This window comes from Neomonachus schauinslandi, chromosome 16, assembly GCF_002201575.2.
Source record: "Neomonachus schauinslandi chromosome 16, ASM220157v2, whole genome shotgun sequence".
NCBI lineage: Eukaryota > Metazoa > Chordata > Mammalia > Carnivora > Phocidae > Neomonachus > Neomonachus schauinslandi.
This window is the reverse complement of record NC_058418.1, coordinates 2,759,063-2,774,664: the sequence shown is the minus strand read 5'-3', so window position 1 is coordinate 2,774,664 and position 15,602 is coordinate 2,759,063. Positions and strand designations below refer to the sequence as shown.

General features: G+C 59.4%; 2 protein-coding genes across 2 annotated transcripts in view; both read left to right on the top strand.

Moving 5' to 3' along the window:
• ZNF524 (zinc finger protein 524) overlaps positions 1-2,503 on the top strand; it is a 3,163-nt gene extending 660 nt beyond the window's left edge. Inside the window, exon 2 of the mRNA XM_044922287.1 lies at positions 1,563-2,503. Within this exon, the coding sequence (XP_044778222.1) occupies positions 1,602-2,393 (792 nt within the window). The 5' untranslated portion in view covers positions 1,563-1,601 and the 3' untranslated portion in view covers positions 2,394-2,503. The remainder of the gene's footprint in view (positions 1-1,562) is intronic.
• A 1,320-nt stretch (positions 2,504-3,823) lies between these two features.
• On the top strand, positions 3,824-13,640 carry ZNF865 (zinc finger protein 865). Its single transcript, XM_044922149.1, has 2 exons — positions 3,824-3,977; positions 9,975-13,640. Exon 2 carries the CDS (start codon positions 10,002-10,004, stop codon positions 13,179-13,181), a length of 3,180 nt encoding a protein of 1,059 aa, XP_044778084.1. The 5' UTR covers positions 3,824-3,977; positions 9,975-10,001; the 3' UTR covers positions 13,182-13,640.
• The last annotated feature ends 1,962 nt before the right edge of the window (positions 13,641-15,602 follow it).

The following is a 15,602-nucleotide window of genomic DNA, read 5'->3' as shown; positions in this document are numbered from 1 at the left end:
CTTGCCCCTCCGGCACCCCCGTGCAGGCGCGCGCCCGCCGGCCCAAGTCCAGGGGTTGCCACCTGCGGGGGCGTCGTCATCGTGGGGGCGCGCGCGCGCAGACCCCCTTCCTGGCGGCCCTCACCGTCTGCGGCCCGCGCGCCGCTCATTGGCCGCCGCCCCCGCAGGGCCCGCCCCGCGCGCTTGGGCCGGCGGGCGCGCGCCTGCACGGGGGTGCCGGAGGGGCAAGGGGGAGGGCACCGTTCCAGAGACCCGGGTTCTAGTCCAGGCCTTCCCACCGGAGCGAACCTTGTGATCGTGGAAAAGCGGTGGCGCCTCTCTGGCCTTCAGCCTATATGCCTGTTCCAGGGGGGTTCAGTGGCACCTGCCGCCCCAGCTATTAACTGAACATCTCCTTTCCTCCCTCTCCCCTTCATGACACTTTAGTCTCGTGGTCCCAGGCTCTGGTGATGGAGCTGGTGGTTCTGCTGGTGGTGGTGGTGGTGATGATGGTAGTTTATTGAGTGCTTACAGTTACCAACCGACAACAGTGCTATATCCATTTTACAGAAGTGGAAACTGGCCCAGAGAAGCAAAGTCACTTGTTAAATAGCGGCAGAGCTGGAGTCTAACCCAGGTGTAAGGGGCTCCACGATGTCCCCTTGTCTCCTTGGGTCCATGTCTTCTCACTCCCTGGACCCTTGGTGTCCTTGAGATCTGGTTCGAGTCTTGGTCCGGCAACTTACTGGCAGAGAGGGCTTGGGCAACTGACTTGGCTTTCCCGTGCCTCCGTTTCCCCAGTTGCAAAGTGGGGGTGATGTACCATTATTCAGAGGGTTGGTGTGAAGCTTAGCCACTCACCAGGATAACATGGGCTGCTATCTCCTAGGCATTTCTGTGCACTGAGCACTTTATGTGTATTATCCTCATGACATGTCTGAGTCAATAGGTGGGACTATTCATCCTATTTTGCAAAAGGCTTAACTGAGGCTCAGAGAAGTGAGCACTTTGCTCCAGACCACACAGAGAGTGAGCGACAGGCCCCGGAACTGAACCCAGAACTCTGACTTGGGAGCCCAGACTCTTAACAGTTCTGGCACATTTCTTCATCCATGACTCAGAGCCAAACATCACCTGGGACCGGTCCCTTTCTTCTAGTCCTGAACTCCCACTCCTCCCACTCTGCCAATCAGAAGCGGCACAAGACATTTCTGGGCCTCCATGGCTCAGGTTTGATGGGCTCTTTATTTTGAGGATCAAAATACTGGCCCAGACCCTTAGTTGGACTCTATCCTATCCTCCCATGAAGATTTTTCTTCATTTTGGTTCAAGTTGACCCTGAACTTCTAGGAGAGGGGCTAGGGAGGCTTAGGGGACACCTGTGTGGCTCAGGGCAGTGTCTGTTTACCAACTGGTACAGAGTTGCCTTGCTATCTTACCCACCAGTGTGGCTATAACTGTCCAGGTGAATGTCCGCCATGCCCAGGTGAAGAGACTCAGACCAAGGGATGGGCGAGGTGTTGGGGGACAAGGGATGCTCCAGACCCTCCCTGCACTGACGGCTGCCCCCTCTCTCCTCTTAGCCCGGCTCCAGTGCCCAGACCCAAGCCCCCCACTGCTCAATGGACACCCCCAGCCCAGACCCGTTGCCTTCGCCTTTGCCCGGGGAGGAAGAGAAACCTCTGGCCTTATCTCCTCCTGTACCCCGGGGCCGCCGAGGCCGGCATCCCGGGGGGGCCACCTCCTCGAATCGGACGCTCAAGGCCACCCTCCCTCGCAAGCGGGGCCGCCCCCCCAAGTCAGGGCAGGAGCCCCCGCTGGCACAAGGGGTGACAGCCCCTGTGGGCAGCGGCGGTGGCAGCGACCTCCTGCTGATCGATGATCAGGGTGTGCCATATACGGTCTCTGAGGGGTCAGCGGCAGGTTTGCCTGAGGGCTCTGGCCCTAAGAAGGCCCCGCACTTCTGCCCGGTGTGCCTGCGGGCCTTCCCCTACCTCTCCGACCTGGAACGCCACAGCATCTCGCACTCAGAGCTGAAGCCGCATGAGTGCAAGGATTGCGGCAAGACGTTCAAGCGGTCCAGCCACCTGCGGCGGCACTGCAACATCCATGCCGGCCTTCGGCCCTTCCGCTGCCCACTGTGCCCTCGCCGCTTCCGCGAGGCGGGCGAGCTGGCCCACCACCACCGTGTCCACTCCGGGGAGCGCCCTTACCAGTGCCCTGTCTGCCGGCTGCGCTTCACGGAGGCCAACACGCTCCGGCGCCATGCCAAACGCAAGCACCCCGAGGCCATGGGGGTACCCCTGTGTTCCCCGGACCCAGGGCCTGAACCACCGTGGGACGACGAGGGCATTCCGGCTACGGCGGGGGCCCAGGAGGAGGTGGAGGAGCCGGAGGGGAAAGAGCGGGCTTGACCCACGCCCTGGGCCAGCGCTCCCCGGGTCAGGCGTAGAGCTGGGAATTCAGCTGGTGCTGAGCCTGGGCAGGAAATCGGGGACACCCTTATACCTGGTGGTCTTCCCGTTGTGGGAGGGGGTCGAGGGTGAGGGCCTAAATTCCTGGGTCCTGCTGCCTTCTGCCACCCTCCCCCGGACTGACAGGCCCCTGGGGGCAGGGGCCTTGGAAATAAATCTCTGCCTCCTGGCTTCTGTGTGTATTCAGTGACGGTACCAGGGCTGGCCTTTCCTTCAAATGTTCTCCCGTCCCTATGCCACCCTGATGGGCGTGCATGGAATTTGGGAGAACCCCATGTCATGTGCCTTGTTATAACGCTTGGCGCTGAAGGCTGGCTTGGAGGAAGGCTTTGCCCCTTCTCTCATCCCGAGCAGACCTCAAAGGACTCCCTGTAAATATCCGCTCTGAGTAAAACATTGACCCTCTGTGCAAACGTGACTTTAGGTCCCCATCCCCCGTTCCAGCCAGATTCTTGGAAATTCTGCACCCACTACTTTGCCCCATCTCTTTGTCCTGACACTGTGAGGAAATACTGAGTTGAGGGTGGTGAGCAGAACCCAGAACTTTGGTAAGGCTTAGGTAGGTAAGAGGTGTGGCCAGGAGGGGGCGTGGCCAAGGAAGCAGGGGGCGGGGTCGGGACTGAGGGGTGAGGCTGTATGTGAGGATTATAGGCGGGGCTTAGGGGAAGGGGCTGAGAACAAGGGTGGGGCTTGAATTGGTTGGGTTGGCAGGCAGAAGGTGGGAGCGGTTTAGAAGGAGTGAGTAGGGTTCATCTGAGAGGAGAGGTTTCAAGGGTGAACTGCTGGAGAGCAAGGTGTTAGGACAGGCGGGAGCAAAGAGGTGGGCATGACTGTTATTCAGGCCAAAGGGAGCGAAGGGGGTACCTAAGAAGGGAGTAAGGAAAGGAAACCCCCGAGACCAGGGGGCTTGGTGCAGCCTAAAGACCTCTGAGAGTCCCGGTGGAGAAGAAAGAGCTGCGGCTGTGGGCGGGGCTGAGGAGGGAGAGGTGGAGTTCTTGGGGACTCGGAGGTCGGGAAGAACAGGAGAAACATCGTGGGTGCTGGGGCGAGGAGGATGGATTTCTTTTGAGACAATGGGCGGGGCTTAAGCAATTAAGCCAGAAAATGGGCGTGATTCCGAGCGGGGCCGGGGCTTAAATGCAAGATTTACGCGAGGGGCGTGTTTTAACCGGATGTCCGGAGAGTGTGGGCGGTGCCCTAGGAGGCGGGCGCTCAGGGCGCAGGCGCACGTTGCTCGGCTCGGCTACCGGAAGCGGCCTAGGCTTCCCCGTCCGCGCCTCCGAGCCAGTGCGCAGGCGCAGTTCCTCTTCCCGGTCGCCGCCCCCGCCCCCTCTTTCCGCTCCTCCACGCCGGCGCCTCGGAGACGGGCGCGACTTCCGTTTCCGGGCGGGCGGGCAGGCGGGCGGCGCGGGGCTGCCGGGGAGGGGGAGGGGGCGGCACTTCCGGTCGGGCCCTCGGGTCTCCCCGGAGCGGCGGCGCCTCCTCCGCCTCCTCGGCCTCCTCCCGGCGGAGACCCCTGCGCCGGTGAGTGACGGGGCGCGTGGCCCGGGGGCCCGGGGGCAACGGGGGCGGGGGGTCCCGCCCTGGCCCGCTCTGGTCCCCACAACGTCCCCGTCAGTGTCTCTCCCGCCGGGCCCTCGCCGGGGGTCCCCAGTCACTGCTCGCTCATGAGACCTCTCCGGACATCTGCCCCATTAACGCCCCCGTGCAGGACGGCTGCCAGAGCGCCCTCGTTAGTGGCGATCCGTTAAACTGCTGCCAGGGCCCCCCACTAATGCTTTCTCGGAGGATCGCTTGTGCATAATCCCCCGTCATTGCTTCCTCCAGGACAGCCCCCGAGATGCCACCAGCATTGCCCTCCCTCATGGAGGGCAGCTGCCCGTGAGCCCTCCATTAGTACTGCCTATAGGCTGCCTCCAGAGTGTCGCCTTAGTGCTGTGCTGCAGGACTGCCCCTCTTATCTCTGTGCACACACAGCAGCCCCAAGACGTCCTACACGCCCCGCCCGCCTCCTCCTGGTGTAAAAATACTTCTGTGCTGGTCCGCAGCCCAGAATGCCTTTTTGTCCTTCTGCACCCCCCCCACCCGCCGTGGTTCTCGGGAATACCCCTTTCCACCGCCCCTCGACCCCTCTATAGAACAGCTCCCTCTAGAGTTCTGCTCTCACACCCACATCCTCTCCCCCTTCAGGTAGAAATCGCTGCCTGTTTAGCTCCAGGCTCCAATGAAATACTTGTGCCCCGCCTCCCTCCCCTCCCCCACCGGGAGCAGCCCCTGTCTTCAGCCCTTCCGCAGAACAGTGCCCCACCGTGAGGCTGTCCCTCAGGCTGCACCTCTTTCCCTGGTCCTAAGCCCTCTCCGCCTGCCACCTCTCACCCAGCTCCATTTCATCTTCCTGGACACCCCAGAGGAGACCCCCAGCCTCACTATGGCCTGACCTCTTCTCTTCCCTAGGCATGCATGCATGCATTCATTCATTCATTCATTTAGTGTTCTAAGTACAGGGCATACACAGGTGAAGGAGAGAGACACACCCAGTCGTTCATTTTGTGGGTTTTACAGTCTAGTTGAGGAGAGAGTTCAAAAACAAGTGACTAGGAGAAATGCTGCTTTCTGGGTTCTCCCAGAGCCTGATGGGCTGCTTCAGAGATGAATCCTGAATTAGCAGAGGTAACTTAGCCATGTAAAGATATGGGTGGACTGTTTCAGGCAGAGAGAATAGCAAGTGCAAAGGCCCTGAGGTGGCCATGATCCTGGTGAGTGGAAGAGCACCAGGGGAGGCCAGTGAGGTTGGGGCAGAGAAATTGAAGAGAAGAAAAAGGGGACAGAGAATTTGATCTCACAGGGCCTCGGGGGTGAGGGTGTTGTGGTCAAATATCTGGCTTTGTCAGCTCTACCAAGCCCAAAATGTTCTTCATTTGTTCAACAAGTGTTTGATGAGGACCTGTTGCACGCTAGGGATGCAGTAGAGAACAGAATAGACAAAAGCCCCTGCCCTCGTGGAGTGCCTATGCTAGTTCATGGGACAATTAAAAAACAAAATACCCTGTGTGAAGAAAATACAGCAGGATCAGGGTATAGTTACAAGGGAGAAGGCAAGAAGGCCTCCTTCACAAGATTCCCATTGTCATCTTGTTGCTCCAAAACACCACACACCAAAAAGTTACAGCTGTGTGCGAACCTTGTCCCTCCTGGACAACTGGCCAAGCGGGGGCTGCTCTTACTAGCTCCCCCAAAGAGTGAAGTGGTTAAGAGGGTGAGTCCTGCATTCTTCCAGTGTTCACATCTCTGAACAGACCACTCCCTCTTTTCCTAGCCCCATTCATTCACTTATTTCACATATATTTTCAGAGACAGGCACTGTTCTAGGTTCTGGGATAGAACAGTGAACAAAACAGATAAAAACCCTTGCCTGTATGGAACCTACCTTCTCGAGGGGGAGGCCGGCAACAAGACAAGCAGAATATGTGGTTTATTAGGTGATGCTGACAGGGAAGGACAGAAATGAAGCAGGCTGGGAAGAGCAGGAATGTTGGTCTGGATGACAGGGTACAGTGGTCATAGAGAGCCTCACCGAGGAGAGAGCATTTGAGCAGAGACATGAAGGAGGTGAGGGGGAGAGAGAAGTGTATAGATAACAATCAGAGCATTCCAGGCAGAAGCAACAGCCCATGCAAGGGCCCTGGGGCAGGAATGTTGGCACATTGGAGGAGCAGCCTGGTGGCCATGGAGGCTGTGCAGGTCATCATAAAGACTTTGACTTTAAGTGAGATGGGTGTCACTGCAGCGTTTGAGCAGAGGAGGGACATGGTTTGGCCTTAGTCATCCTGTCTATTAAATGAGAATAATAGCAGTGCTTATCTTATGAACCTGCTACGAAGTTTGATTGAGACAAGCCACATAAGGCACCTAGTAACTGTGCTTATTAGTGTTCAGTAAATGCTGGTGGCTAGCTCTAGGGCCAGGTGGCACGGAAGCGGGGTGAAGTATATTTCTAGTATAAGGCGGAGTGGGGCCTTCCTTATTTTGGAGAGCGGATATTGAAGGACAGCATGCCGTCGTGAGTAACGCGCTGTGGAGCCCCACTGCCCTCCTTCAATTCCTTGCTCCACTACAGCCTGTTACTGTTGTGACCTCAGGAGATTAGTTGATCTCTCTAGCTCTCAGTCTCTTCCTCTGTAAAACAGAGTTAATAACGGTAACCATCCTCTTGAGTTAACAGGAAGACTTGTTGAGTAAACACACGTAAAGGGTTTAGAAGAGCACTTGGCCTGAAGAAAGCACTTCACGTTACGTGTTACTCTGTGTCACTGTTACTGTTATTAACAGACTAGACTTTCATCACAAGTCAACTCTGGTGCAACAGAATGGCCCACCAATCCTGGTATCGGAGAGACCTGGATTCCAATACCTGCTTTCCCCTTTACTGGTTACGTGACCTTGGGGAAATGACCCCCCCCTCAGTTTCCCCAGTTATGAAGCGGGACCAATAGCAGTGCAGGACCACTGTGAGGCATCGGGGTGATGCCACAGCTCAGACCGATTGAACAATAAACATGGCTGTTAGGATTATGACTCCTGCCCTGGGGAGGGCCTCCCCCCATCATGCCACTCTCCACACGAAACCCTCCCATGATATGTCTCTCCTTAGAAAGACACTAATTTAAGGCTTGGAAAGAGGAAAGGCCTCCTGTTTCCTCGTGGAAAGGCTGTGAGCCTGATCATTTCTGCCCCCCAGGACTACTCCCTACTCCTCAGGGCAGCAGCTCTTCAGTGTTCTCCTACTCGCCCTTGGGTCGGTCGCTCCTTATAACATCACTGCCCTTTAAATTCCCTTTTCTGGGGACCCCCCTCCCCCATGTCAATTCCATCTCTGCTAAATGTCCCCCTCCCTCCCTCAGGGAGTTCTGGATAGCTCAGTCTCATCCCTTTGCTCATTCAACAAATACTTATCAGTGTAGGCTATCAGTTTACCTCTGAGCCCTACTTTAGCTGCATCTTCACTAAGTTTTGGTAGGTTGTGATTTCACTTTTATTCATCTGGGGTTCCTTGAGATTTCTTCATGGACCCACTGGCGATTTAAGAGTGTGTTTAATTCCCACGTATCAGCAAATCCTTAACCAAGCAACCACACTGTACTGGGTGCTGTGCTCGGTGCTGGGGGGGGGCCACAGCGGCAAACAAGACAGGCCAAATCCCCATCCTCTTAGGTAAACACATGGTGAAGGAAATACATGCAGCAAGTCATGGCAGTGACAGTGGTGAAAAATGCAGCAAGACGAGGGGTTAGGGAGGACAGGGTGGGCATGACATCTGAGCAGAGACCCAAAGCAGGCACAGGACGGAGGCTTGACGTTGGAGAACATTCTCACCACATCACTGCTGCATCCGTTTGAGATGGTGACCCCCTTCCCCTCCCACCCAGCCCCTGGCATGACCCCCCATAACCTAGAGAACACCCCCAAATAAGGCTCCTGCCCCCACAGTTCCACCCCACCTTTGTCCACCTTAGAGAGCAACCTGGTAAAACAACCCTGTGCGGGGAGGGGGTGGGCTGAGCCGCAGGCTTGCTCTGTGACCTTGGGCAAGGCACTTGACTTCTCTGTGCTTTTGTTTTGTCAAATGGGGATAATAGTAGTTCCTATGTCATAGTCTCATAGATTTGTGGGGATTGAGTTAACGTGTGTAATGGGCTTGGAACACATCAGGCCTGTACGAAATGCCCAGGCAAATTGTTGTTATTAATATGTACTCTGACAGAGGTGAGCCAGGGCGGTGGCTTCTTCCCTAAGACACTCGCCTCCCAACCCCCTCCATTCTACCATGTGCTTCTTTCTGCCCACTTGGCCCACTCTAGCCTGGTCTCCCAGATTTAGGTGTCACCCACAGGCTTCCACTACCACTCCAGCCATGCCTTTGTTCCTTCTGGAGATCAGATGAACTAGAGGGGGTGTGAAGGGCATAGGATGTTGAATCTCATCCAAGGACACCCAGAGCTAGAGACTAAAAATATCGGCCTCTTGGTGAGGGGAGTGGAGGGGACACCTTTCACCTGTGGGGGGGAGAGAGCCAGCTGGATGGATGGGGGCTGATGGGCCCTGGCCTTGGTAGTCACCACTGACCCCTTCCGTGGGCTGGGCATAGAGCCAGACCCCCAGGGGCCAGGGATTATGGCCAAGAAGCATGCCACACCTCGGGGGCTCTTCTCTCTACTGGCTCTGCACCGACTTGGTGGTGGCATTTCCACAGCCCCCTGGGTGGCTCAGGTTCAAAAATTAATTGTAGGAGCTGAGCTTCAGGTGGGAGTAGGGGGTCCAGACATGGACAGCTGCCATCTGGAATGAAAAGTACTGTAAAGGAGGGGTGCCCAGAGGATGACTGCCATGGCAGGGCTGAGGACAGGAACTGCACTCCCTGGGCAGCTGCTCGCTGGTCGGGCTCCTCCCAGGTGTGTGATGACCTGAAGGTACAGATGGTTCTGGGGACTGAAAGCTCTGCCAGTAAGTATTTCCTTACGTCCTAGGTGAGCTCCCTTGAGTCCCCTGCAGCCTAGGGGCCGCCCCCTTTTAGAAATGGAGAAAGTGTGGATCGGGAAGGAGATGGGACTTGAACCCAGGTCTGCCCAGGTGCAGGGCGCACACATATTTTCTACTGTGTCAGGCTGCCTTCCCTCTCAGTGCCTGTCCTTCTGCCGTAACTTGTTTCTTCCAGGCAAACACATTCTGTTTCCCACCTTGTAGTAAAAGAACACCTCCCCCCAACACTGATTTCATTTCCGTTGTCTTGGTTTGTCCTGACTTTTTATCGCTACCAGCGGGAGTGGTATCCATAGAATACCTTCCACTTTACCAGTGCCTGCGAAGTGCCCGAAGCATCCACCCGAAGGCCTTACGTGATGTGCTCATTGGATCCTCACATCAGCCTTGCGAAGTAGGGATGTGCTTTGTCACCTCTTATTTGTAGATGAGGAAAGCCAAGCACAGAGAGGTTCGGGCACTTGCCTGGGGTCACACAGCTAAAATGTGGTGGGGCTCAGAGTATCTGGCATTCTGGCTCTAGAGTCCACCCTCTTTTATTATCATTTTACAGAGGCAAAACCTGAAGGGATTGAGAACGGGGCTCGTGTGTGTGTGTTCTGGAGAGGAGGGTAGCGCCGTGCCGATGCCCAAGAGTTTGCCAGGGGACTGTGACCAGAGGCCAGGATGCTGGGAGAATGGGATTGGGGGTGGGGAACCGAGGGTCTGCAGGCAGCACTGGGGAAGGGGCCTGGGGGATGGGTAGAGAGGATGTGTGAAGACCCCAGAAACAACGGGGAAAATGGAAGGGATGGGAGAGGAGGAGCAAAGAAGGTGGCCGGCGGCAGAGAAGAAGTCTACCCTATGGGGTGGAGGGACAGGACAGGAGAGGAGCAAGGCTGAAAGATGGAGTGTGTCCCCGGCACTTGGACACGTCCTCCAACGCGCACAGCTCCCGAGCCGGCGCCTGGTCCTGTTTGCTCAGCCCCATCCTCTTCTCCGCAGGGTCTCCCGTCGCCCACCCCGCCCGAGATGGAGGCAAACGCAGCAGGCAGTGCGGCCGGGGGTGGCGGGGGCAGCGGCATAGGGGGCGAGGACGGGGTTCACTTCCAGAGCTACCCCTTCGACTTTCTGGAGTTCCTCAACCACCAGCGCTTTGAGCCCATGGAACTCTATGGGGAGCACGCCAAGGCGGTGGCCGCGCTGCCCTGCGCCCCCGGGCCGCCGCCCCAGCCCCCACCCCAGCCTCCTCCGCCCCAGTACGACTACCCGCCCCAGTCTACCTTCAAACCCAAGGCGGAGGCGCCGTCCTCGTCGTCGTCCTCGTCGTCGTCCTCGTCGTCGTCCTCTTCATCCTCTTCCTCCCAGGCCAAGAAGCCCGACCCGCCCCTGCCGCCCGCCTTCGGCCCCCCCCCACCCCCCCTATTTGATGCTGCCTTCCCCGCCCCGCAGTGGGGCATCGTCGACCTCTCTGGACACCAGCACCTTTTTGGGAACCTGAAACGCGGAGGGCCCGCATCCGGGCCGGGGGTGACGCCGGCGCTGGCGTCCCCCACTGGGACCCCGGGGCCGCTTCCCGCCCCCTCCCAGACCCCGCCCGGACCTGCCGCGGGGGCGGCCTGCGACCCCAGCAAGGACGACAAGGGCTACTTCCGCAGGCTGAAGTACCTGATGGAGCGGCGCTTCCCCTGCGGCGTGTGCCAGAAGTCCTTCAAGCAGTCCTCGCACCTGGTCCAGCACATGCTGGTGCACTCGGGGGAGCGGCCGTACGAGTGCGGCGTCTGCGGCCGCACCTACAACCACGTGTCCAGCCTCATCCGCCACCGCCGCTGCCACAAGGACGTGCCGCCCGCCGCCGGGGGCCCGCCTCAGCCGGGGGCGCCGCTCCCGCCGCTGGGCCTGCCCGCGCCCGCGGCCGGCGCGCCCCCCACCGCTGCCCCCACCCCCGTGTCCTCCGGCCCCCCCGCCCCGCCCTCCGCTGCCGCCGGCGCTGCCACCGTGGCCGCCACCGTCGCGGAAGGCAGCGGTGCCCCCGCCGGGGTGGGCGTCCCCCCTCCCGCGGCGGGGGGCGGCGAGGGCCCGTTTGCCTGCCCGCTCTGCTGGAAGGTCTTCAAGAAGCCCAGCCACCTCCACCAGCACCAGATCATCCACACCGGCGAGAAGCCCTTCTCCTGCTCGGTGTGCAGCAAGAGCTTCAACCGCAGGGAGAGCCTCAAGCGGCACGTGAAGACTCATTCGGCGGACCTCCTGCGCCTGCCGTGCGGCGTCTGCGGGAAGGCCTTCCGCGACGCCGCCTACCTGCTCAAGCACCAGGCGGCGCACGCGGGCGCAGGCGCGGCGGGGCCTCGGCCTGTGTACCCCTGCGACCTGTGTGGCAAGTCCTACTCCGCACCCCAGAGCCTGCTCCGGCACAAGGCCGCGCACGCCCCACCCGCCGCCCCCGACGCGCCCAAGGACGTAGGGGCCTCCGTCCCGCAGCCCCCGCCCGCCTTCCCTGCGGGCCCCTACCTCCTGCCCCCTGACCCTCCGGCCACAGATAGCGAGAAGGCCGCGGCAGCCGCGGCGGCAGTGGTCTACGGCGCCGTGCCCGTCCCGCTGCTGGGGGCCCACCCGCTGCTGCTTGGCGGGGCCGGGACCAGCGGGGCCGGGGGCTCCAGCGCCAACGTCCCTGGAAAGACGTTCTGCTGTGGCATCTGCGGGCGGGGCTTCGGGCGGCGCGAGACTCTGAAGCGCCACGAGCGCATCCACACCGGCGAGAAGCCCCACCAGTGTCCCGTGTGCGGGAAGCGCTTCCGGGAGTCCTTCCACCTGAGCAAGCACCACGTGGTGCACACCCGCGAGCGGCCCTACAAGTGTGAGCTCTGCGGCAAAGTCTTCGGCTACCCACAGAGCCTCACCCGCCACCGTCAGGTGCACCGGCTCCAGCTGCCCTGCGCCCTGGCCGGGGCTGCCGGCCTCCCGGCCACCCAGGGCGCGCCAGGGGCCTGCGGGCCGGGCGCCTCGGCCACTTCTGCGGGGGCCGCGGATGCACTGAGCTACGCCTGCTCGGACTGCGGCGAGCACTTCCCCGATCTCTTCCACGTGATGAGCCACAAGGAGGCGCACATGGCGGAGAAGCCCTACGGCTGTGATGCGTGCGGCAAGACCTTCGGCTTCATCGAGAATCTCATGTGGCACAAGCTAGTCCACCAGGCGGCCCCTGAGCGCCTGCTCCCGCCCGCACCCGGCGGCCCCCAGACCCAGGATGGCTCCAGCAGCGCCGACGCGGCCGGTGTGCTGGACAACGGGTTGGCGGGAGAGGTGGGGGCGGCTGTGGCAGCGCTGGCAGGGGTGTCCGGGGGTGATGACGCCAGCGGGACGGCGGTGGCTGGGGGCGGTGGGGGTGCCAGTTCAGGTCCTGAGCGTTTCAGCTGTGCCACGTGTGGCCAGAGCTTCAAGCATTTCCTGGGCCTGGTGACTCACAAGTACGTGCACCTGGTGCGGCGGACCCTAGGCTGTGGCCTCTGTGGCCAGAGCTTCGCTGGGGCCTACGACCTGCTCCTGCACCGCCGCAGCCACCGGCAGAAGCGGGGCTTCCGCTGCCCAGTGTGCGGCAAGCGCTTCTGGGAGGCAGCCCTGCTGATGCGCCACCAGCGCTGCCACACCGAGCAGCGGCCCTACCGGTGCGGTGTGTGCGGTCGAGGCTTCCTGCGCTCCTGGTACCTGCGGCAGCATCGCGTGGTGCACACCGGCGAGCGCGCCTTCAAGTGCGGCGTGTGCGCCAAGCGCTTCGCACAGTCCTCCAGCCTGGCGGAGCACCGGCGGCTGCACGCCGTGGCCCGGCCCCAGCGCTGCGGCGCCTGCGGCAAGACCTTCCGCTACCGCTCCAACCTGCTGGAGCACCAGCGGCTGCACCTGGGGGAGCGCGCCTACCGCTGCGAGCACTGCGGGAAGGGCTTCTTCTACCTGAGCTCCGTGCTGCGCCACCAGCGCGCCCACGAGCCGCCGCGGCCCGAGCTCCGCTGCCCGGCCTGCCTCAAGGCCTTCAAGGACCCCGGCTACTTCCGTAAGCACCTGGCGGCGCACCAGGGCGGCCGGCCCTTCCGCTGCTCCTCCTGCGGCGAGGGCTTCGCCAACACCTACGGCCTCAAGAAACACCGCCTGGCTCATAAAGCCGAGGGTCTCGGGGGTCCTGGGCCGGGGGCGGGCACCTTGGCGGGAAAGGACGCCTGACCGGGAGGGGCGTCCCCTTGCGCACTCACCCGTCCCCAGTTGCTGATCAGACTCTTACCCCTCCTCGCTGTTGCCCCAGCCATCCTTCAGGACTCCAGACAGACTAGTCTCCTTTAAGGCCCATGCCCTACAGACTCAAGACTGGATCACTCCCATCCCGGACCTCTCTGGTCCTCGTCTCATCCTGCCAGCCACTGAACTTGATCCTCCGTCCAGCCCCGTTTTGTAACTTTCATCAGCGCCCCCCGCCCACCCCCGCAGCATTCTGTCCCCCAGTGAGCTTTTGTGGAGGATGTGGGTCTGAACTGCCCCTCCCCATTCCTTTGGGATCTGGCTGGGAAGTGGAGTATAAGCGGAGTTGGGAGGGCACAAGGGGACTGGGTGCTCTTTTGGATTGTGGGGTGGGGGCGGGGTGGCAGACGCGGCTTGTACAGAGCGGAGAATAATAAATCTTACCACAGGGCCGCTGGAGTCCTTTCTTGCATCCCAGGGAGAGGGGATTAAGTGCTGACAAAGAGAAAGTTGAGAACTTTTGTTTCCCAGGGATTTGGATTCCCCAGCACCCTCTGCCTCGTCCTCATGTTTTCTGCTTTGCCTCATTCAACTGGTAATTGCTGAGGATTTACCATATCCAAGTTGTAGTCTGCACCTTGAGCAAAGGGAGATGAACAAGACAGGTAAGTTTCTGTTCTCGGAAACTGACAGTGTACCCGGACTCCTTCCCCTTCAAAGATGTTTTCGGCATTTGTCTGATTGGCCGGCATTTCCTGAAGCCCCCTGTCTGCCGGGTCCTTCACTGGACACTGTGGAAACACGAATTGGACATGCTCCTTGCCCTCGAGTAAGGTGGAAGAGATCCCCTGTTAAGCCATTGCCGTGTCCCAGCGTTGTACGGACTCATGTTTCTTACAGCCTCACCCATCACGCCTGTCCCTCCGGGATAATTTGGAGGAGCTTCAAAAGCCCTTCCAACAGCCCTCATTTCCATTGTTGCAACAGCGAGCCATGTGCCCTTCCAACGTGCGTTCGGTTCTCCCATCTGTCAGAAGAGGAGGCTGAGGTCCTGGGAGAAGAAAGAAGCTCCAAGGACACCTAGCAAGTCCGTGGTAGAACCAGGACTGCAGGCCCAGGGTGCCTCAATACTGAAACTTGAAGACCAAGCTGGTTAAGGGACACTGCTTGGGCAGGTCCAGTTGGACCCACACGAGGGCAGCAACCTAGCGTGGCCAACGTATGCCCGTGCTAAAGATCCAGCATAAGACACACCTGGTGCCAGTGCCCCGGGGCACCACCATAAAAGTACGTGGAATGATCGCTGGGGGCTGCGAGCATGGAGGAGTCACCTTATCAGACTGGGGGCTGGCCAAGCTTCCCGGAGGAGAAAGTCATGCCCGAACAATAACAAAAGCCACAGAGGCTTGCCAGGTAATGTGAGCAAAGAATTCTAGGTGGAGGGTTTAGTGTGTCTAACTAGACCCAGCTATTCCAGAGAATCTTAAAAGATGAGTATGGCGGGAGAGGCTGGGGTATGGGAGGCTGCATCCTGAAGGGCTTTGGATTCCAAATAGTGAAGCTTAGATGATGTAGGCTAGAGGCTGGCAGCTGGCGGCTGCTGGGCACAAGCCGCTGACACCCTTTGTTTAGCTCATGCATTAAAAAAAAATAATAAAGTTTGACTTAGTTGCCAACATTTGAAAATCAGAAGGTTTTGCACAATGAACTAATGCAACTTCTGAAAAATTTGCAAGATTTAGCAACCCAGCGTGCCCTCCCCCAGAGCTGGGTAACCTCCGCCCTCTTCAAACAGAGCACACACTCTCCGATCTGCCACCAACTCCTGCCCTGCCTCGAAGCTCAGCACTGAGCGCAAGTGTCAGCTGCCATGTGTCACTGGTGCTGTGCTTTCCCCTTGCATCCAGCCACCTCCCTCATTTATTGACACAGCCACCCCGCTCCTATAGGCGTTTATGCCTGTGATCCTGTCTCAAAGCCACAAGGAGCAGTGGGTCCATGAGGCAGTAGTATGGAGACTGGAGACGGTGCTGCTGGGTAGGTATCCAACTGTGGGGCCACTGTTGGCTTGGCCCACAAGAGTAGTGGTGATGAAGAGTGTTCAGATTTCAAAGATACTTAGCTGGCTCAACAGCAGGAAAGGGATGAGGATAGGGATTAGATGAGTGCACAAGGGGTGAAGGCTTCGGGAACCCACCCAGTTTCTAGCTTGGATGCTCATGCCACAGGCATTTCTTCGGAGGAAACGGAATGAGTTCTGCTGGTGCTCTGACCTAGGGGGTATCTCGTGGGAGGTGTTGGGTGAACAGGAAGGTGTGCAAGTCTAGGGCTCTCCCTCCTTGATAGGCGTGCTGATCACAGGAGTCCCTTCCTTTTGCCAAACTTCCCTGACATCCACGCCACAGGTGA

Excerpts from the sequence above, each read along its gene's own strand:
- ZNF865 (XM_044922149.1), top strand. The coding sequence starts at position 10,002 with ATGGAGGCAAACGCAGCAGGCAGTGCGGCCGGGGGTGGCGGGGGCAGC.